Genomic DNA, 23,346 nt, shown 5'->3' with positions numbered 1-23,346 from the left:
GAGTCGTTGTCAACGAGACGTTAACCAATCGTACGTAGCTTCAGGATCATCTCACACCTAGTCGGAAGAACATGCAAGGTTTTGTTTCTAACACAAAATTGACAAAATGGATGACTGGGCAATGGCGGGTTTGTCAGTTAGTAATGTTATAAATTTTCTTGGAGAAACGCCGAAAAAAAGTATGACTTTCTCGTCAACGACACCCACTTCCACTGGTTTAGCGAAATGACAGAAAAACGTGATCAGAACGACCGAACAGGGATTAAAACATCTGTCTTTCCAAATAATCCCAGTGATGTAACATATAATTCCGAGTTCATTATAAAGGACAATTATTAAACTTGGAACTTAATAACACTAATGATTTTCTTTTCTTTTGATCTGGCTGGCTGGCTGGGACATCCTATATATTATTAGGGACCGAAGAGGCGGTGTCCTGTGTTATTCGGTATCGGGGAGCTGATGAGTTCGTTTAACCGTGATCAACATAAAGTGTGCTAGAGTGGAGGGATACAATTGTTATTGTTGGGGTTGGAGCCTATGGGGCTAGCCTGTAGGCTCGAGACTTTCCCACAAGATCAAGTAGGCCTGGTCTGCAGCGCTTTTCAGGTGGGATACATGTCTAGCAGTTCTAACAGGATGGAGAAATTTCCGAAGCAGTGTCGTGAGAGAGAAAAAGGAATATCGAAAGGTAGTGTCTTCTTGTTGCTCATAAGGTCGTTTGGACGAAAGATGTAAATGTTTAAACAATTTTGAAGTTTGCCGGGGGGAGGGGGGGCTACATATCCAAAGTTATCGATAAAGTTATTTCGGCAGCACAGAAAGCTGACAAGTCTTCCCGTGCGTAAGCTTGAAATTATGATCAGTCGTTTCCCAGTTCTTTACGCGACTTTTGTTGTTTAGCATTGCACATGATGGGTAGGATTGGCGCTGTTTAGTGAAAGACATGGACTCGATACGGCTGATTCAAACCAGTTGTGTGCATTTTTTTTCCATCCAAGTTGGAAGTGTTGTAATTCTGGTGTTTCCCGCAACCTACGTAGCTTTGAACTGCTAGACTTTGTGAAGAGTTCAGTGGAAGTAGCAAGGAATTAGTTTGTAGCGCTGTTTTTATACTTAGCGGAATATTTATGAATGCACTGTAGTTAGGCTGCTACATGGTTTTTGTCTTCGGAAATAGACTGAGAATGAATTCTTGCGAATCATAGCTAGGCTGGCGACCATTATTCAGACTATTTTAAAAGTTTAGCAGCGCTTATAACATATCCACATAAGTCAATAAGCTTTTCATTGATTATCGCCGAATCTGATTTCATGACCACAGCGACAACTAGTACACGCGAAGGGGAAAATATGATCTCTGAAATCTGCCACATGTATTGTTTCGCTTAGCAGTTGAATTACAAAATTATTTGTGATTTAACTGAAAAACAAATCAGTACAAGTATCCGTTGTCATTGTCTCCACGAAATAGGGTTCGGCCATCTTCGTTCGCTTGTAATATGCTAATCTGTGCAACGATATTTGATGTGTGTCTTTGAAAATTACAGACCGTCAAAACTGCACTCACAGCCAATAAATATATTGACACCCGTAAGCGGTATGCACCATATTGAAAATACACTCCTGGAAATTGAAATAAGAACACCGTGAATTCATTGTCCCAGGAAGGGGAAACTTTATTGACACATTCCTGGGGTCAGATACATCACATGATCACACTGACAGAACCACAGGCACATAGACACAGGCAACAGAGCATGCACAATGTCGGCACTAGTACAGTGTATATCCACCTTTCGCAGCAATGCAGGCTGCTATTCTCCCATGGAGACGATCGTAGAGATGCTGGATGTAGTCCTGTGGAACGGCTTGCCATGCCATTTCCACCTGGCGCCTCAGTTGGACCAGCGTTCGTGCTGGACGTGCAGACCGCGTGAGACGACGCTTCATCCAGTCCCAAACATGCTCAATGGGGGACAGATCCGGAGATCTTGCTGGCCAGGGTAGTTGACTTACACCTTCTTGAGCACGTTGGGTGGCACGGGATACATGCGGACGTGCATTGTCCTGTTGGAACAGCAAGTTCCCTTGCCGGTCTAGGAATGGTAGAACGATGGGTTCGATGACGGTTTGGATGTACCGTGCACTATTCAGTGTCCCCTCGACGATCACCAGTGGTGTACGGCCAGTGTAGGAGATCGCTCCCCACACCATGATGCCGGGTGTTGGCCCTGTGTGCCTCGGTCGTATGCAGTCCTGATTGTGGCGCTCACCTGCACGGCGCCAAACACGCATACGACCATCATTGGCACCAAGGCAGAAGCGACTCTCATCGCTGAAGACGACACGTCTCCATTCGTCCCTCCATTCACGCCTGTCGCGACACCACTGGAGGCGGGCTGCACGATGTTGGGGCGTGAGCGGAAGACGGCCTAACGGTGTGCGGGACCGTAGCCCAGCTTCATGGAGACGGTTGCGAATGGTCCTCGCCGATACCCCAGGAGCAACAGTGTCCCTAATTTGCTGGGAAGTGGCGGTGCGGTCCCCTACGGCACTGCGTAGGATCCTACGGTCTTGGCGTGCATCCGTGCGTCGCTGCGGTCCGGTCCCAGGTCGACGGGCACGTGCACCTTCCGCCGACCACTGGCGACAACATCGATGTACTGTGGAGACCTCACGCCCCACGTGTTGGGCAATTCGGCGGTACGTCCACCCGGCCTCCCGCATGCCCACTATACGCCCTCGCTCAAAGTCCGTCAACTGCACATACGGTTCACGTCCACGCTGTCGCGGCATGCTACCAGTGTTAAAGACTGCGATGGAGCTCCGTATGCCACGGCAAACTGGCTGACACTGACGGCGGCGGTGCACAAATGCTGCGCAGCTAGCGCCATTCGACGGCCAACACCGCGGTTCCTGGTGTGTCCGCTGTGCCGTGCGTGTGATCATTGCTTGTACAGCCCTCTCGCAGTGTCCGGAGCAAGTATGGTGGGTCTGACACACCGGTGTCAATGTGTTCTTTTTTCCATTTCCAGGAGTGTATTATGACACATTATTTCTGCTTCATTGCTTCCTTGACATAGAACAGTTCAGATATTCAGTAGCATTGTTAAAGCGATACTCTAAATTGCAAATACCAAGCACCTTTGTTATGAATTTGTGTGCCTCAGAGAAGTTTCTGTAGATATGTTTATTAAAGACGTAGACTGGAAAAGGTCAAATAGACAAGCTCTTCTCTTAAAGGACAAAGGAAACAGCCAAGTTTAACCTCAGCTGTACGTGTACTCATTCACAGAGTTTACCGCTACCAGTACATAAATCACAGTGCAGTTATTTGAGTTTTGAAGACACAGAAATTAAGCACGATACGATGAAGTCGAAGTATAAGTCTCCACATTCGATCACTTCGTTATCCAAATGTTTCACTTAACTTCAGTGTACGTAGTCGGTAGGTGTTTCTCAATAAAGAGATCTTGCGTAATAATTACGATGCTTAACTCTTCATAGTAGACGTATATTTCTATCATGGTTCGAGCTATGTAAATGAGGGAGATACCGGAACCTTACCTTACGCGGACCATGCACATTACGACATTATAATAGTTGGTGAACAAATGTTCTCCAGGACTCACCTCATCAACATTCATTTCAGCGAGCAGGATGTGCCTTAGCTATGAGAGAAAAAGCTAGTACAGATTTCTTTGCTATCGTGTTTACCTTGAGCGCTCATGCTCTTGTGACCGCTGTATCCGCATCTTTTCTCTTATGCAATACTTTGTTTGTCCCTTTCCCATTCTAATTGCTCTGAAATTCTGCTGTCGAGCACAATTTCTGTAAGATCCGCGCCCCTTCAGGGATACTTTTGTTTGAGTAGAAATGTCCAATCATTATTTTCAGCAATCCTCCAGCTACACAAAAAATGTACAGTACCTGGAGAAAACCTTTGTAAGGCCTCTAAAAAGACATCGTTTCGTATTTTATCTACCCACACTTTATAATCCTCGTACTTGTTGTGGCGAGTCACAGTAAAACGCCTTTAATGGTAAAATGTGTTCTTGTATCTTTGTGTTTTGTTACTTATGTCTTCAAGAAGTCGGTAGTTAGAGGGAAGTGTGTGACAGTAACCAATTCTGTAGCGATACGAATAACGAAATCTGAAAACCACACAAATTATTTATTCCTTACGAAGTAATTCCATGTTGTTTCAGTGATAAGCTTTCTCATTGTATTAACACCTACTTAAAACTGGCGTATAAGTCCTTGATACTATGTCGATTAAGTTGATTTACGTCATCCAGTGACGTTTTGCTAAAAGTATTCCCAACTTTATTCACCAATGCTTTATAGCTGCTAAAAGATTTTATCACTTAGATATGTCGGAGTGCTTGCAATTGTATCCTAGCTACGATAACAAATGGAATTTCCCGTAGTTTCCATAGGATAAAACAAAGCAGACTGCCCCTATACTCAGCCAGTTTAGAAATATAAGATCACAAAAGAAAGAAAAAAAATATTTATCACTTTTTATAAACGAATATACGACGTATTGCTGCTTATTGTCAATATGGATACTTGAGTGTATTTCTAAGGCCAGGAACACTTAGGCATTATCACCAGGATATGCGACTGAATCTGGCACAGATTTCTCTCTGGGTTATCTATCTTGAACGCTGATCCGTAATCGACTGTCAGTTCGTTTACAGTGCGTAATCTACCGTAACACTTACGTACAGTGATAAAATAAATATTATTTCTAATCTAATTCAATTACTTGTTTATTGATAGATACACAGCGTTCCAAGTTTGTTACAATGTTAAAAATTACGTTTTCAGTATAAAATAGTGGTGTAGTAGCAGCCAGTGTGTATTTTGTAAATGATGCCTACCCGTCTGACCAGCGGCATTTTTGAGTGATGTGACTGCATTATCAGCTACAAGCCCATCGCGGTACAAAATTATATATATTGTATTAGCAATATACAGAAATCATAACTCAACGTGAAAGCTGTGAAGTTAATGATAGTTATGATATTTCAATTGCGACAGGAGGTTACACACACAAATTATTTTTGTCAAGAGTTTTCGTCTCAGCTCCATCGATTCCCAGTTTAAAAACATCGATTTAAGGAGTTTCGCTACTCTTTACTTATCACGATACAACTGCTGCCATGAAATTTAATATGTTGTAAATTTACTGACAATCTTGATTAGAAGGATTTAGTTGTTAATTAGTAATTTTCTTATTCAGTGGTATACCACTTATGTCCAGTAACCTGCGTGGGTAGCGATGAGTTTCGGGAGGTAAAGAACTACCTTATCTACTACCAATTACGACAATAATTTTGCCCACTTCCTCTAAGGAAATTTTCGTTCTAGTTACTTGCCCTTCAAACCCCCCCCCCCCCCCCTCCCCTCCCTTCTGAACCCACAGATTCCATATTCTGCTAACAGTCATAGGATCTCGACGAACGCGAGCAGCAATGTCGCGATACGATGAACTGCAATCGCGATAGGCTACAATCCGACCTTTATCAAAGTCTGAAACGTGATGGTACGCATTTCTCCTCCTTACACGAGGCATCAAAACAACGTTTCACCGGGCAACGCCGGTCAAGTGCTGTTTGTGTATGAGAAATCGGTTGGAAACTTTCCTCATGTCAACACGTTGTAGGTGTCGCCACCGGCGCCAACCTTGTGTGAATGCTCAGAAAAGCTAATCATTTGCATATCACAGCATATTCTTCCTGTCGGTTAAATTTTGCGTCTGTAGCACGTCATCTTCGTGGTGTAGCAATTTCAATGGCCAGTAGTGTAATTCCTCATTTTTTCAACCGAAACTGACCGAGATAAAAAAGTGCCGCGTTACTTACTGAATGTCTCTCGTGACACGCCGCCAACTGGTGACGTCCCACAGGACGCCATGGGTCGAAGCAGACGGGTGGAATCGGATCATGAGCTTGACCCAATTATGCAGCAATGTGCGAAAATGCGTCGGTGGCAGGTAACACATAAAGACTGAAAAGCTGACCTGTTACAGGCTTACATAACATTGTAATCGATGTTATTAAGGCTAATTAGTAGTCGATGATGTAGACAGTAGACTTCCTGTTTACGTAACCAAATTAGTTTTTTTTTTTCATAACGCCGTATACTTTGTGGTTGCTTTCAGTCATTCTTCGGGAGAACCTACAACAACATGAACTCCATTTCGGAATGCAAGAACAACAACGAGTGTATTATCGACAAGAAGAATCGGACCTCCTGCAAGGCGTGCCGCCTCAAGAAGTGCATCGAGGTCGGCATGTCCAAGAGCGGCTCCCGCTACGGCCGGCGCTCCAACTGGTTCAAGATTCACTGTCTGCTGCAAGAGCAGCAGCAGCAGCAGCAACAGCAGCAGCAGCAGCAGCAGAAGGGGCAGGACGGCGGTGGCATGGGCGGCGGCGGGCTGCCCCTGGGGGCGGCGTCACTGTTCGGCGGCGCGCCGCCCGGCCTCTACCCGCCCTCCTTCTTCGCCGGGCTCAACGGAGCCTTTCCCCTGCTGCCGCCGTCTCCGCTGCCCAAGCGCCGCAAGCTCGAGTCCAGCAGCTCCGACGACTCCTCCGGCGCGTCCTCCGTTGACGACGAGGCCGCCGCCATCACTGCAGGGTGCGTATTCTCGAAGCCCAGGCACTCCTAACTCTTCACTCAATACAGCTAAATTCTGGATTGTGGGTACAGATTGCCGGAGACGACCCCTGAGAGCACGATTTTCATACTGAACGTAATCTTGTACAAGATATTCCTGTGCTTTTCACAAAACGCCTCACAGAGGAGGTGTACTTCCACTTACTCCGGAATATTCTACTTTTCGTATTGAAAGAAGTGCCTTCGGCACTCCGGAAGATCTACAGAGTGATGGTCATCAAGCTGTGTTTAGGGAAGCAGAGGTTTCTTGCTATTTGTCTCGCAGAGTCTGACTTCCTCCAGTTGCACAGGAAACGCTAAATGTTCAGAGGAGTAGACCGAGCTCGCTGCTTTTTGTTTTCATCAGAAGTTTTTGACATATTTCAATTCAAAAATCGGCGGGAATTATCGAACTTGTGTGAGCTTCAGAGGGATTGAAAATGCATAGAAGAAAAAAATACAGAAACAGGAAGGAAGGCAGCAGTCAGTCGCAACTCAGCACATAGTATTATACATGTAGATCTCAGCTACAGAATAGCTATCGTGTGCTAGAAACATAATAAATACAAAATAATCAGTGATATTGAACTCGCTGATACCTCTGTGTTTCATATATCATATATCATATGACAACATCTATTCTGTAGCTGAAATCTAGATCTCCAATAAAGAACAGATTGGCAATTGAGTAGTCACTGATTGTCGACTTCCTGTTTTGGATTGCTTCACACTCGTCGAGCACAGTGGCTCCAGTGGAATCCAACATGATGAAAAAATACTTCTGTAAACTACTGCTATCTTCCAAATGCGTGGGAATATTATGTCCGAATTTATTACCGTGAATTACACAAACAAGTCACTTTTGTCTAATACGATACTAGCTGAATACCCCGGCTTTGTCCAGGTATTTATGTATTTCATCTTACATACGACCTCCTTACAACTTGATGGCATTCCAACTGCCTCTTCATACACTCTCTGTGTCTTTGTCTTTCAGCTGCGTTCCTACAATTGCTTCCTTTTTCACCTGCCAATTTCCTATCTTCCACATGCGCCTATACCTCTCTCTCCTCACCTCTCTCTTTGTCCATCTGTTCCTGTATCTCTATCTGTCCGTCTCCTCATCCTCCTTCTTCTATGCATCACCCACTCCACATTCTCCAGTCCATCTATTCCTACACTTCACCTCCTCTCTCGCTGTTCACTTCCTCCTGCTCCTCTCTGTTTGTCCATCACTGCTCCTCCGCCCCACTCTCACAGTATACCAAGCTCCTCCACACCCCTAGCTCATCTTCTCCTTCCCCTTCTCTATTCAACTTCTACTCCCGCTCTCTCTACTCTTTTTTTTTCTCCCACCTCTCACTATTGTGTGTGTGAAATCTTATGGGACTTAACTGCTAAAGTCATCAGTCCCTAAGCTTACACACTACTTAACCCAAATTGTCCTAAGGACACACACCCATGCCGGAGGGAGGACTCGAACCTCTGCCGGGACCAGCCGCACAGTCCATGACTGCAGCGTCTTACACCGCTCGGCTAATCCTGCGTGGCCTCTCACTGTTCATCTACTCCTGCTCCATCTCCCTATCCATCTAATCTTGCCCCTCTCCCTACCACCTGATACACCCTCTGTCCTTAAACATTAAATCTTGCCCACCCTTCCCATGCAACTCCTCCAATCCCTCTCTCTTTGTCCACCTCCTCCTTCCCCTCTTCATCTCATCCTCCTCTTCTGCCTCCTCCCTGACTCTGTCCCTCTCCTCCTCCACCTTTTGCTGCCCATCTCCTCTCACTCTGTTCTGTCTGTTCATGCTATCATGCCATTTACCTCCCTACTAATGTTGTGCAGGATAGCCTGTATGGCAGGGGTTGATAAAAACACTTTTTACCACATATTTATGCTTGTGTTAGAGCTATGAAGTTATAAATCACACAGTGCTGCTACTTGTAAAGCTTTTTGTTTCTGTGCCACATGAGGTTGAAATCGATCCAGAGGTTTTTAAGGAGATCCTGGACATACATACATATATATTGCTACTTTACTTTGTATATAGATTAGCAGATATTGTATCGCAAAATAAGGCATCTTTTAGTATGGTGTGGAAAGTACTGAAGATCGTGTTTGTATGTATATATTTCATTTCTTTTGAGGAAGAAAACAGAAAAAATAAATTAAGAATAATGAAATTAACGTTATTATACATAGAAATGAAAAGCAGTTATTGGCTGAGGTCTGTTTCATCAAAAGACAACATTTTATCGTCAATAAAGTCCTAATGAATCATAAATAATTGACATTTACACATACAAAAAATTGGTTGTTTGTTTTGGAAAACTGCTACATCTCTGATCTTCTTTTAGAGACAAAAAGTAAGGCAGTCGACATCTTAAAGAGTGGTTTGAACTCTCACAATGATTCACTAAGCACAATCGTTTGGGATGAGGGATACCCCATCTTCTTCCGTCCTTAGTACTGTTCGTATCAGCTGGTTGTAGGGTGACCTATAGTTGACTGCGTAACTTAGTATTTATCATAGCAAAAAATAATTGCCGCAGGTGAAAAACGTGTTTGCTGTTAGCGAATGTACTCACGTCGGTCGTAGGCTGCTGCAGCACAGTAACGCCAGATTTCTCCGCACTGTCCCAACGGGTACGTTCGTCTTACGTCTCACATTGATTTCTGCGGTTATTTCACGAAGTGTTTCTTGTCTGTTAGCACTGACAACTCTACGCAAACGCCGCTGCTGCGTTGTCAACGGTGATAAGTAACGTCTGAAATATGGTACTCTCGGCACACTCCTGACAATGTGAATCTCGGAATATTAAATTCAAAACGATTTCCGAAACTAGATGTTCCATGTGTCTAGGTCCAACTACCATTCCGCGTTCAGAGTCTCTTAATTCCATCGTGCTGTCATAATCACTTCGGAAACCTTGCCACATGAGTCACAGGAGTACAAATAACGTGCATATCGCTATTCCATGACGTTTATCACCTCATGGTAAAGTACCGCTATTCATCGATCGACGTTTGGATACCCCGATTCGTTGTAATGTGCCAGACATTGCGTGTTCACTTCACTACAAGTTGCGAACAATGACAGTGACTTCCGTCCTGTTATACTGTGTTTTCTGAAACTGAAGTACAACCTTGTGTGTGTGCACAGGCTCATGTCGCGACTGCACGGGGGCCCGCGGCCGCCGCCGCTGTACCACGGGCCGGCGCCGCCCCCGCACGGATCGCCGCAGCTGCAGCCGGCGCCGCCCCCGCAGGCGCGCTTCCTGTACCCCAGCCTGGCGGCGCGCACGCCCGTCAACGGCGCCGGCGTCGGCGCGCCCGGGGGCGGCGGCGGGCTGCTGGTGCTGGGCGGCGACCTGCTGCTGTGCAGCCCCGCACTGGCCGGCGTCGCCGTCGAGCAGGACCAGCCCATCGACCTGTCGGTGCGCGGCCGCCCCAAGTGCTGCTCCGATTCCGCACCCAGCTCGCCGCCCTCGGCGGCCGCCGACTGCGACGAGGCGCTCGACAGCACCGACGCCGCCGACCGCCAGCGACGGGACGGTCGGTCGACGCCTCTCGACCTCACCAACAAGAGGGCGGCCGAAGTCCCCCAGTTTGGCTGAGGACCACTTGACCTTCCTACACCAGATGAACTCATATAGACAACGGTTGAACCACCTCCTCTGCTTGTCCTCAACTGGGCTAAGGAATTGTTTCGGGGTGATCGACCAACGCCTCGCGATCTCACCAACAAGAGGGGTACCGAAGTCCCCCAGTTTGGCTGAGGTCCACTTGACAGACCGACACCAGATGAACTCGTATTGGCAGCGGTTGGATTGCCTCCGCTGCTTGTCCTCAACTACGATTAATGAATTGTTTCGGGTTGAACGGTAACGCCTCTCGGCCTCACCAGCAAGAGGGTGGCTGAAGTATCCCAGTTTGGCTGAGAGCCATTTGACCTGTCCGACACCAGATGAACTCACATTGGGAGCGATTGGATTGCCTCGCCTGCTTCTTCTCAGCTACCATCAAGGAATTCTTTCAGGGTGATCGACCAACGCCTCTCGATCTTCCCAAAAAGAGGGTGACCCATTTCCCCTGACCGTCTGACACTACGTGAACTTCTGTCTGCAGGGGTTGGATTTGCCTCCTCTGTCCGCAGTCACGGTGAAGGAGTTATTTTGGGATCGTCAGTCGACTCCTCTCGACCTCACCAACAAGATGACTGCCGAAGACCACTTGAGTGTCTAACGCTACGCAGGCTCATATCTGCAGCGGTCTACTTGTATTCAACTGCGGCTAAGGATTAGTTGTGGAATATTCGTTCCCAGTAAACTCGTAACGATAGTGCATTCGGGCTGGAAGAAACTGGTTCACTTTCTGCTGCAGGAAAAAAAAAATAAACTGATGACATATAACAATTTGAGGAACGGCCTTATACTAGTTTACATATTTTTATGCAAGTGTGCTTCCATATCTGAACTGACAGTACCATAGAGGATGCGAGATCCATCCCTAGTACTGCCAAATATTTTGTGTCGATAAGAGGAGTAGACTGATGTACACCTAGTGAAGACAGTTGAGTAGCTGCAGCTCCCAAACTGTCATTAGTGGATCACGGAGAGAGTGTTATGCTGGGGAAAAGTTCATTCAGTAGTTTTGTGTGCAGACGTCTTAGAATGAAACAATGACTTCTACACATTTACCTGTTCTCTCGACCTGATCATTGATTATTTTGTATGTTGCTACATATGTGCGGATTCACACCGTCTTTCAATGCTTATCTTGTAAGTACGAAACTCCAGCTGCATCCAGTTCTATTCTCCCCCTGAAGTTTCAACTGCAAAGTGTTTGAATATTATCTGAATCCACTCACTGAATAAAGAGACGTGTAAACATTTCGCAGCCGTAGCTGCAGTTGAAACAAGAAAATGATTATAGCTGCGCAACCGAAATGTCGTTTGAGCAATCATTTCACCGGTAAAACTTGAATATGCACGATGTGCGCCTATCTGTCGATGCTCAGAATATGTGAAATGCCCCAGCGAAAGACACCATAAGTTTACTAACTAGGTGCCATCTTATGTTAATGATAGAAAGCACCACTTGATACAGGGCTGCAAGTATCTTCTGTTCTCCCGTTTCACAGAAGACTTTAATCCAGACATCTTTCAGAATTGCGAAACAGCATCTCGTACGGGCTGTTCGTACAGTGCACTAGCGAAGTAAACGAAATAACTACGTACTGCATCTTACGTCACCTCCAATTGCTTCTAGTACCTTAACGCCATAGATAATCTGATAGGGTACTGCGAAGCTCTGTTTTGAGGTTTCTATGAAGTAATTCGCATTAGCAATAACTAGGCCGAAGGAAGCTACTTTGGGGAGACCACAGCGGCAAGGCGCCAAATGCTTGACAGACGGAAATCGTGCGGACACGATTAGGACTGAATGGCTAGTCTCGTCGCCGTGTCCAAGGGGATGCCTGTTTTCAATTTCATGCGCACTTCATTACGGAGTGCCCTCACCTACCACTAATACTTCTTTAATGGGCAGTGCTGAAAAGCAATCTCCTATCGCGAGGTTAATTTACGAAGCAACTGAGAAAATGAAATTGACTAAAGCTAATATATTTTAAAGGACCGAATTTATCACGCTTGCCATTTTAAATTAACTCCCTGAGTGGCTCACTTTTATTGGACCGGTAATGACCTGGAACAGGGAGACCATACCTAGCTGTTAATATCATCTCAGTTCCTTTTAATGAAGACATAATACACTTTCGTACAACTCAGTTCATTAGGAAAGCATCACATTCATTTGCATAATGGATCTCTGGTAACGACGTACTCATCTTGCTGGCGATCAGGATTACCAAACCTATAGCATACAGCGCTTGTGGCACTGGAAAACGGGGCCTGCCAAGGAGTGCAAGATATATGCCGATAATTGGCAGCGATAGCTACGAACGCGCTTTATTTGCGTATCTAAACGGGGATTACGGAATTCCTTGTGAATCTGCTTTATTTCAGTAGCTACAGATACGCTCTGTTAAGGTTTCCTTGAATGAAGTAGTGAAAACTCGACTGTGCAGATGTTTATTCCTTCCTAATTGAAGGAACGCTTTAAATGGCCAGTTTTTTTATTAAATAGATTACGTTGTCTGCTTCTCTTAGTATTTATCAGCATTACAAAAACTCAAATTAGCAGATATTCTATCTTGATTTTTTTTACGACGAAAACTGAAGCCTCCTTAAAGGATTTTTTTAGGCTTACTACCGCATGTTCTTTACAGGAGGCATATATTTTTGTATGATAATATTACTCGATTTAATGTGTGTTAAGACAATTGTAAATACTTACTTTTGTTGCATATTCTTTAGTATCTTGTTTGCTTTTTTGTAAAATATTATGTATTTTGTTATTATTTAAGTAATTCAGTGGAGCAGATGAGTTTCATAGCGTACTGATATACGCACTTCGTGCACTGTTCCTTGGGAAACATTTACGTCCACTTTCACTGTTGGAGCTCCAACGTATCAAAATAAGGCCAGTAATCAACAAAAGTATTGTTTCACAATAAAATGTTATTCGTGCTTAAAACTGGTTTTTCGTTTTTATTTTTGATTTGCTTCTTGGTAACATTGTACAGATTTTGAACACACAGTGCCTTGTTTGTCACAAACTATTTTACAGCAGTCTTAAAGGACATCCACTACTCCAGTTTTAGTACGGTGAACAATAGTTTACAGAAACTCTAACGGGAGGCAATCACGAGAATGAACTTACACAACTTTTGATGATATTACAGCTACATGGTGAATCCGGATACATCTGTCACTAGTGGCCGGTGCTGTGCCAGCAGATCCAGTAGAACAAATTTCACTGACTCACAACGCAAATCTTCTAGAATTTGTAACGCTACACAAGCTTCCATACCAAACTCAAATACCACCAATCTGGAAGAAAGGCTAATTCACGAAACACTTTCAGTTTCTAACCGTTGCCCAGCACACAGGAAGATAACTCAATGTCGAAAGCTGTGGAAGTTTACGTCCAAGACACAAAATTAAGGTGAATATACCTACCTTTACAATAACGCAATACATTTATGGTAAAATAAGTCTTAAGTGCTACAACTGGCAAATTGAAGCCGATATAATGAAAAGTATGAATAACATTATTTGTCCTCCAGTGGATTCAAGAATTCTGAGCTATAAATTCAGAAAGCGGCGGTTTGATTTTGCTATCGCAACCACTAGAAATATACGCTTTTGAACAGAAACAACATACAGATACGTAATAGAACTACGACAGTTTTTATCATCTACAGCTTCCTGATGCAGAAAGGAAGTTATTTCTTCATGTCTTAGCACAAGCTCAACCAGCCTGTCCCTTCTTTTTTTCATTGTTTTCTATATATTTTTTTCTTTGTCGGTTCTGTGGAGATCCTACTCGTTTCTTATCTTATCAGTCCATATAATTTTCAACATCCTTGCATACACCACATTCCAAACGCTTGGATTCTTTCCTTGTGTGGTTTTTATACAGCGCATGATACATTACAATACAATGCTGTTCTCCAAACAAATATCCTCAGAAATATCTTCCTCAAAATAAAATCTATGTTTGATCCTAGTAGTTGTCTTTTGGTCAGAAATGCCATCTTTACCTGTGTAAGTCTGCTATTTATGTCCTCCTTGCTGCATCCGCCTGTGTTATCTTGTTTCCAAGATAGTAGAATTCCTTCACTTCATATAATTCCTGGTACACAATGTTAAGTATATCGCTCATATCGTTTCTGCTACTCTACATAACTTTCGTCTCTCTTTGGTTTACCCTCAGTTCATATCTTATTCTAATGAAACTGTTCATTCTATTGAACTGCTCCTGTAATGTTCTTCACTTTCACCGAGGAGAGCAATGCATCATCGAATCTATCAGTGGCACATTATACTCTTAACTTTATTACCATTCCTGAAATCTTGTTTTACTTTGTCATTGCTTCTTCGATGTACGTACGGAGGATTACAGGTGAAAGACTGGTACTCTATTTTACTCCCTATATCGTTCCCGATTATCCTTTCTTAATTTTACTTCTTGGTATTTGTACATATTGTATATTACCCGTCTCTCCCTATAGATTATACCTATTTTTCTGAGAATTTCGAACATCTTGCACTGTTTTAATCATCGTACGCTTTTTCGAGGTGATCTTTTACGTCTTCCATTACCAATCGCAACGTTAGAACTGCCTCTCTGGTGCATTTATGTTTTCTAAACTCAAACAAATCTTCATCTATTTTTCATTTTTCTGTATATTACTGCTGTCAGCAAATTGGAAGCATGAGCTGTTAGGCTAATTATGCGATAGTTCTCGCACTTCTCTGCTCTTGCTACCTTCGGGATTTTGCGGATGATATGTTTTCGGAAGTCTCATGCTTTATATCCAGTCTCATAGGCTCTACAGACTAACTCGAATAATCGTGTTGCAGTCACTTCCCCCACTGGTTTTAGAATTTCCGAAGGAATGTTGTCTGTCTCTTCTGCCGTATCTGATCGCAAGTCTTCCAAAGATCTGTTAAACTCTAATACTGTATGACCTACGTATTCCATATCGATACCCTTTCTTCTTCTGTCACGCCACCATGCAGTTACTTCCCCTCGTAGAGACCTTCAGTGTACTCTTTACACCTAACCGCGTTTAAACCACGGGATTTCCACCGCTTTTAAGTTCACCGAAGGGTGTTTTGACTTTCCTATATGTTGAATCACCCATTGCGACGACCATTTCTTTTTAGATTTATGCAAATTTATCCTGCAGGCATTTCGCCTTGGTCTCCCTATACATCCTTTTTACTTCATTCCTAAGTGACTTACCCAGCTGTATTCCTCTCTTTTTCTTAATATTGCTTCATTCCTCGATCAATTGGTTTCTTCCGTTACCTAGGGTTCTTCGCAAACGTCTTCCTTGAACTTATTTTTTCTGTCCATTCCACATCAACTGAATTGATTGTTGGGGTATTAATTATCGAAGTATCTACATCCTTAAAAAACTTTAAAAGCATCTATTCATTCTTCAGTACTTCAGTGTCCCGGCTCTTTGCACATTGGTTCCTCTGGTTCTCTCAGAAATAGACATATTTTCAGACTGAAGTATGCGACTTTATAAATGTTTATATTATAATATGTGGCGTCAAGATCACTTTATAATTAGGATATTTATATTACCGGATAGCGGCAGTTCATTGTCGTTGTCAGATGTGATTAGTCCAGTAACAGCTTCATCACGATTTATAACAATTCTAGTACACTTTGATCATCATGAAGTTGAGTGAAATATGTCAATGAATTATACATATCGCCGTTACGTAGTAAAGAGAAAAATCAGTTGATGACAATTCAAATATTAACTTTAGATACAAATCCTAACGACGAACAGAAATTATTCCAACACGTAACAACCTTCACCCAAGAGGCGTAATCTTTTACCAGATTAACTGTCAACATTCTGCTCTGTGAGTATGAAAAACTGTTTCTTTAATGCAGTGTTCAAAAGTATACCAACATAATAAATGTAAACCGTATGGAATCATCAACAGTCGTCACATTTGATGTACAAACTTAAGGAGATAAGCGAACATATTCAGTATCTCTTATAATTCTGTCACGCAGTTTTGGGTGAGCTGCACTGGAATTCCAAATAGTATCGTCACTTGAACTCTAAAGTAGGGTTGTATGTGAAAATGGAGCTGGCTGTAGGACAAGATCGCCACGATCAGTTCATTGCCGAGGAAATTGAACATTAGTGTGGTCTCTACAGTGCGTGCATGGTTTGCCATAGTTCTGTCACGTTTAACCCATATGAACCGGCCAATAACTATGTGTATGTGTCCCGGAATGTTTGTGATGACGTTTTTCCTTGTTTGTGGTATTACCCTTTGTCGATCTCCGTCTAAGATTGATTAATTGTCCATGACTCACTAATTAGTTCCACCGACTGTTTCATGTAGTTCCTGAAATAATTGTATAAAATATTGTCGCCAAATTAACATTACGTAACGATTCCTTTGAAAGAGTAATCGATAATATTAATCGAAACTGTGTTCGCAGAAGCGTTCCGGATCAAAGGACAACCGTTCTATCGTACTGACAGGGTTGAACAGCCGTGTTGAGGCCACGAATTGATTCCTGAGCTGGAAAATATTTGGGGAGACCTTCCATCTGATCTCGCAAAGTAATTTGTAAAGATAGGAATTATGGTAGGTTGAAATGGCGCTGAGCACTATGGGACTTAACATCTGCGGTCATCAGTCCCATAGAACTTAGAACTACTTAAACCTAACTAACCTAAGGACATCACACACATCCATGTCCGAGGCAGGATTCGAAGCTGCGACCGTAGCGGTCGCGTGGTTCCAGACTGAAGCGCCTAGTACCGCTCGGCCACACGGGCCGGCAATCATGGTAGAACTATATGTTTCGTCTATGACTTTTAGTGTAAGCTGAGATGAAAGTATAGAATTACGTTAAGCGTGAAAGAAATCAAGGGAAAATAGCACCGAGGTTTTGCCACGCACGTGGAGTGTAACTTCCTACTGAGTGACCTCAGTGGCGCACTGACCCGGTGCCGAAGGTACACACTTATCGTTCACAGAGATGGCGGCAAGACGAGTCTTCTCGTTAACACTGTCCACCTAAAAGCGATCCGGGTAACAGTACTGTAATCATAAATGGCATGTAACGTTTTGCAGACAAAACCTGAGCCCAGATTGATCTATCAACTTTTTAAATTCCAGCGTTGGAATTCCGACAATATTCATGCCACCTTCGGCTATTTCCGGCTCTGCGACACACCAGAATCTGATCTACTTGGCAGCTTTGCAACTCACACTTAACTGTTTGGCAGAGGGTTCATAAACCCACTTTCACACTACCTCTACATATACTTCTCACTCCGAAAATGTGGCGGAGGGTATTCCTGGTACCACCAACTGACGCCTCGTTCCCTATTCCACTCGCGATTGTCGGTATGCCCCTGTATTAGCTCTAATTTCTCGAAATTTCTCATCGTACTCATTTCGCGAAATATCTATAGGACGAAGCAGTAAGTCTGACTCTTCCCATAAATAAAAGCTCTCTAAATTTCGATAACAAACTATGTCTCGAGCGCTCCACTCTCGAAAAGCACGTGGGAAAAATTAACACCTCAATCGTTCCAGGAGAGTTCTGATTTTTCTTATTCATTCCAATGACCATTTCTGTATATAAAGGTGATAGTAAACAAAATATAGCGTGAGTCACTTACTATTGCCACCAAGAATAACTCCGAAAGTGTGATAGGAGTTGAAAAGTTTGTGGAACAAAAGTTGCATGGGACAATGGGGGCCATAAAATGAAGTTAGTTTTTTGTTGCTAGGTGGGATCGCTTCAGTGATATGAAGGTCAACTTTATTTTTTAAAATGGGATGCAATAGTTTGGTACTTATTTTCTGATAGCGTCTATCGAAACGAATCCAATGATGTGTAACAGTAAGGTCTTTGAATGTCAACGAAGGTAAAAAAAGTGGCATGAACGTCCATTTACATAAGGTGTTCGAAATGATGGCCATTGGTATCAATGCAGTGCTGCAGTCATCCTATCATGGATTGAGTGGTATTCTTTACCACCTCAGCATTTACCGAAGCACTTGCTTTGATAATTTTCTCTCGTATATCGTGCAAACGGTTCATATTCGCCGAATACGGCGTATCCATCTAACATGTCACTGACATGTAAACACCATTCGACGGTTTCGCAATGCAACACTAATAGGAACGCAAAGACTAGTCGAATCAAGCGAATGTGAATGATGTATTCCTTCGAAGAAGGTTGCTAGTCTGCTTTCGAAGGTCGAGTGGAGATGGTAAGCAGATGGCGAAGATCGCTCGCAGTTTGAGTGTCAAAATCCAATAATTCAACAAAAAAGAACGTTAAACTAAGTGGAAAATGATCACAGATGTGCGCCAGAGACTAAATCTCTTCAACAACTGCCTGTTTTAATGCTGTTTTTGATGAACTGTAAAGAAAAAATTTGACTAAACAATGAAATAATGAGTGCTATCGCTGAGACTCTCAAGCTGACTGCGTATCTCTACATTTCCAGAAGGCTTTTGACACCTTTCCTCGCTACTTCGGATTAAAGTGCATGCCTGTGGAGTATAGTGAAAGTTGCGCCAACTGCGTATCATTTCCTGACAGAAGGGCTGTACCTCGCAGCAACTGACGGTAATTCACCTTGCGAAAGGAACTGTATCTCCGATTCCTCACTGAACTGTTACAATCACTCTGTTGTTCTCTATCGCCATAAAAGATCTAGGAGAAAATTTCAGCAGATCTTTTAGTCTGTTCGCAGGTCATGCTGCCCTTTACTGTCTATTAAAGTTCTTAGAAGATCAAAACGAATTGCAAGATGGTTTAGACAAGTTACCTGTATGGTCTGAAAAGTTACAGTTGATCATAAACAATAAAAAGAGTGGGGTAGTCCACAGCAGTATTAAAGGAATCCCTTAAATTTCGATCAAACGATAAATCACACAAATTTAAGGGTTACCAGTTCAACTAAATACCTAAGGATTACAATTACGAACAACTTAAATTGCAACTGCCATAAAATGTTACGATATTGCAGTGGCTGTGTTGTTAGGAAGAACGGTGCAGTTTACCTTCGGACAAGCGTGTTGTTTGGTCCGAAGAAACACTGCCTGTAATATCGCGGCCGCACTGTTTAGGGCGCCATGTCACAGATTGCGCGGCCTCTCCCGCCGGAGGTTCGACTCCTCCCTCTGGCATGGGTGTATGTGTTGTCCTGAGGATATGTTAGTTTAAGTAGTGTGCAAGTCTAGGGATCGATGACCTCAGCAGTTTGGTCCCTTAGGAATCCGCACAAAAAATGGTTCAAATGGCTCTAAGCACTATGGGACTTAACATCCGAGGTCATCAGTCCCCTAGACATAGAACTGCTTAAACCTAACTAACCTAAGGACATCACACACATCCATGCCCGAGGCAGGATTCGAACCTGCAACCGTAGCAGCAGCTCGGTTTCGGACTGTAGCACCTAGAACCACTCGGCCGCACGGCCCGGCAATTCACGTACATTTGAACATTTTGCAATAGATCTTTTATAGGGATAGAGAACAACAGAGTGACTGTAACAGTTCAATGATGAATCAGAGATATCACTCCTGTTTCACAAGATGACTTACCGACAGTTACTGCCAATGACATGCCGTCGGCACAACTTACACTATACTCCACAGGCATGCACTTTAATCCGAAGTAGCGAGGAAAGGTGTCAAAAGCCTTCTGGAAATGTAGAGACACGCAGTCAACTTGAGATTCCCAGCGATAGCACTCATTATTTCATTGTTTAGTCAAATTTGTACTTTACAGTTCATTAAAAACAAAATTAAAACAGGCAGTTGTTAAAGGTATTTTGACACTGATGCACATGTGTGGTCTTTGTCCATTTAGTTTAACGTTCGTTTTTGTAGAAGTATTGGATTTTGGGACTGAAACTGCGAGCGAGCTTCGCCATCTGCTTACCATCTCCACTCGACCTTCTAAAGTAGACTAGCAACAGATGGCGTCTGCGCCTACCTGTCTTTGAGGACAGAGTCTCACTGTCGTTCAGCTGCCGCCCTGCTCACTTCCATTGCTCCTTAACTTTTGACAGCTCACAAATCCAAATTTAATATTATTTGTAACAGAAAGACGGAACCATATAGAATGTCTGATTCGCTGTGACGAAACGTATCGAAGAGAGGTGTGGCTGTGACGATAACATTGTGAAGGGGCAAGTAGATCCAGTGTTCCGCTAAGACAGACATCTACAGTTCGACAGCATTTTTGTTTTCCGAGTTTTGTGATGTAGATAGTCGTAATTTTGTAAACTTTTTTCGAGGGTACGTTAATGAAGTTATATGCTGTCACTCCGGATCGATGTGAAGTCTAACAGAGACTCGCAACTTGAAGAGGCAATGAATGAAGGGGTTACTCTGGATAGCTTAAGTCTGCAGTTTAAGTTTCTGAAATCCCTACCCAAAATGAACCAGAGTTCATGAGCTCACCTACATGTTAAGAAACTTGAAACGGAAGTGCAGGGAAGTGCTGAAGTCTCTTCGAATCATCTGTTATAAGTTTATGACAGTGCCACCAGTGTGTACGCCTGCATATCATTGCCAGCATGCGTTGGTGCAACAGCGACGTGAAATCGCTGGTGACTAAGGTGAGCCCATTGTCACCTGTCAGGTGCGATTGCGTGCCGCGCATACCCCGGCTGCACAATTAGAATGGTGCGCCGCTGACAATGGTAGCCAGAAGGAGTGCGCAGGGCCAGTGAACCGCGTAGGTCGCGCACGCCGGCTGGTGGCGAGCGTGAGAGCGGAATGCGTGCCACGCCCACCGGCCGCGCCGAGCCGCGCCGCGCCGCCCGGCCCACGCGCCGCAGCTCGCGAAAATAATGGTTCCGCTCGCGCTGGAGGTGCCTGCGCTGTCGCTGCTCGGAGTCGCTACTGACGAGGTGAACACGGCAAGTGCCGTAACCTTCGTTCAGCGGAAGAGGAAGCAAAATAAGCAAACACCGATGTCGGCTTATCCGTAAATAGTCGGCTGCTTGTAAGAAAACGACAGTCAAAGTTTTCGACGTGATTTAGATGCGTTTTAGCGTGTGATAGCCTCAGTCGAAATTATGGCTCAGTGGCTAGCACTGCGACCTCCTGCGCCCCATGTTCTAAGCCTGATTATTGTTTTTATTTTATTTTATTCATTTACCTACTCGTGTGCGCAGAGGGTTACTACACGGATATTTTTTTTATCAAGTTATGGGATACAAAGGCGTTATACTAATCGTAAAGTTGCAACTGAGTTTCACAATAAGTGTCATACATTTACTATATAAAAATGTGTCTACGGTATTTTCAGGGGTCAAAATATTTTTAGTTATTGTATTTTCAAATTTCATTCTTATATTTTTTCTAGTGTTTATACTGCAGGAATATTTGGTGCATTCCCTTGGATGATACCGATCGTAGAAATAAAGAAATTCTGAACACCACGAGCACAGCACGAAGGCAGATTTGCCACAGTGACATGTCTTCGTCAGAATGTCACTCGAGAAAGAAAAGTTAACATCACTGAAATTTCATGTGTCGGCAATAATTTCACCGGAAATTGCGCATGATGGATCACTGTACCGAAAACTGGCACTTGCAGTTGATTATGAATCAAGACAGGCAACATAAATGTCAAGGAAAAATTTCAAAAAAATTTTTCATTAATTTATTTTATTTTTATTTTTTAAATTCATTCACCAGACATACAGTTAGCGGACGAGTAAAGACAATGTTATTTCAACATACACTGGAGAACATTCGTGTAGTAATCTTCTACACACATGTGTAGATATATGAAAAATAAAAACAATAATCTGGTCTCGAACAAAGGGCGCAAAAGTGTGAACACGACTCTGCCCTCTATGCCACCGCTTTTGCTAAACTGTTTACTCCCTAAAAGGCACTCACAGTACCTCGAAAACTTTGACCGTCGTTTTCTCAGAAACGGTCGAGAATTTTCGGAGAAGCCGTAAAATGTATGTGCTCACATTGACTCATCCCCTACTGTACGAAGTTTATAGAAAACTGGGTTATTATGTCACTTGCCGTGTTTATCTCTTGAGTGATCCAAACCTTAAAAAACAGGAAACAAAAGAAACAAAAAAATGTGGGCAGGACTCGCACTCTGAGGGTTCTGTACACACTTCTTTACGTGTATAGAAAATAATAAATTCGTGTGGATCAGCGACCTGGTGCAAGTCTTCCTGTTGGAGGCCTATGCGGCGTTTTTCATGTCCTTAACCTAACCGGGGAAAGGGGACCTACAATTCAAGGTGCAATCCGGACCCTGTGCTGCTTCTCGCGTCTCCTCACATCACTGAGAGATGAAGGTTTGGTTAAGACACAGACTGAAAAAATTCATAATCCGATCGAGACTGGATCCTTTCGCAGTTTAATTTCTAGCGACATTCATTAGCGCTAGACCACCAGGCGCTTCATATATATCGGTAGTTCATTTACAAGTTTTGATGAATGAGTCTGCGAGTATCAAACTATGGCCATATCTTCTGACTGCATTGACTTAGAAGTTTAAGTTTTAAACACTGGCAAGGGGCCGCAGACCTTATTTAGTGGCGCGACCGCAACGGTCGCGGGTTCGAATCCTGCGTCAGGCATGGATGTGTGTGATGTCCTTAGGTTAGTTAGGTTTAAGTAGTTCTAAGTTCTAGGGGACTGATGACCTCAGATGTTAAGTCCCATAGTGCTCAGAGCCATTTAACCTTATTTAGTGACATAAATTTCAACTTGATACCTCTATTCATTCCTGAGAAAAGGGATCTTAACAGTCGTATAGACAGACATACAGACAATCGGACAATCTTAAAGGGTTCCGTTTCTAGAGACTGGGATACGAAACCCTAAAAAGAATTCAACTATGTCGAAAGTTATCTGTCACATTCACATCTTTCAGTACTCACATTATTTAGCCTGTTATTAAATCGCAGGTGCATTGCAAAGATGTATTCCGTACCGCGCTATCGATATATGCAAGAATAACTGTCTTTGGTGCGTTCAGTACCTTGATT

The 23,346-nt window shown here is 43.4% G+C and overlaps 1 protein-coding gene across 1 annotated transcript in view; it reads left to right on the top strand.

The window, feature by feature from the left end:
* LOC124606168 (knirps-related protein-like) overlaps nt 1–13,267 on the top strand; it is a 152,979-nt gene extending 139,712 nt beyond the window's left edge. Inside the window, exons 3-5 of the mRNA XM_047138135.1 lie at nt 6,173–6,648; nt 9,834–9,906; nt 10,087–13,267. Coding sequence (XP_046994091.1) covers nt 6,173–6,648; nt 9,834–9,906; nt 10,087–10,287 — 750 coding nt within the window. The 3' untranslated portion in view covers nt 10,288–13,267. The remainder of the gene's footprint in view (nt 1–6,172; nt 6,649–9,833; nt 9,907–10,086) is intronic.
* Nucleotides 13,268–23,346: the final 10,079 nt, after the last annotated feature.

This window comes from Schistocerca americana, chromosome 3 (assembly GCF_021461395.2).
Source record: "Schistocerca americana isolate TAMUIC-IGC-003095 chromosome 3, iqSchAmer2.1, whole genome shotgun sequence".
NCBI classification, from domain to species: Eukaryota; Metazoa; Arthropoda; class Insecta; order Orthoptera; family Acrididae; genus Schistocerca; species Schistocerca americana.
This window is presented reverse-complemented; position numbering and strand designations above follow the sequence as displayed.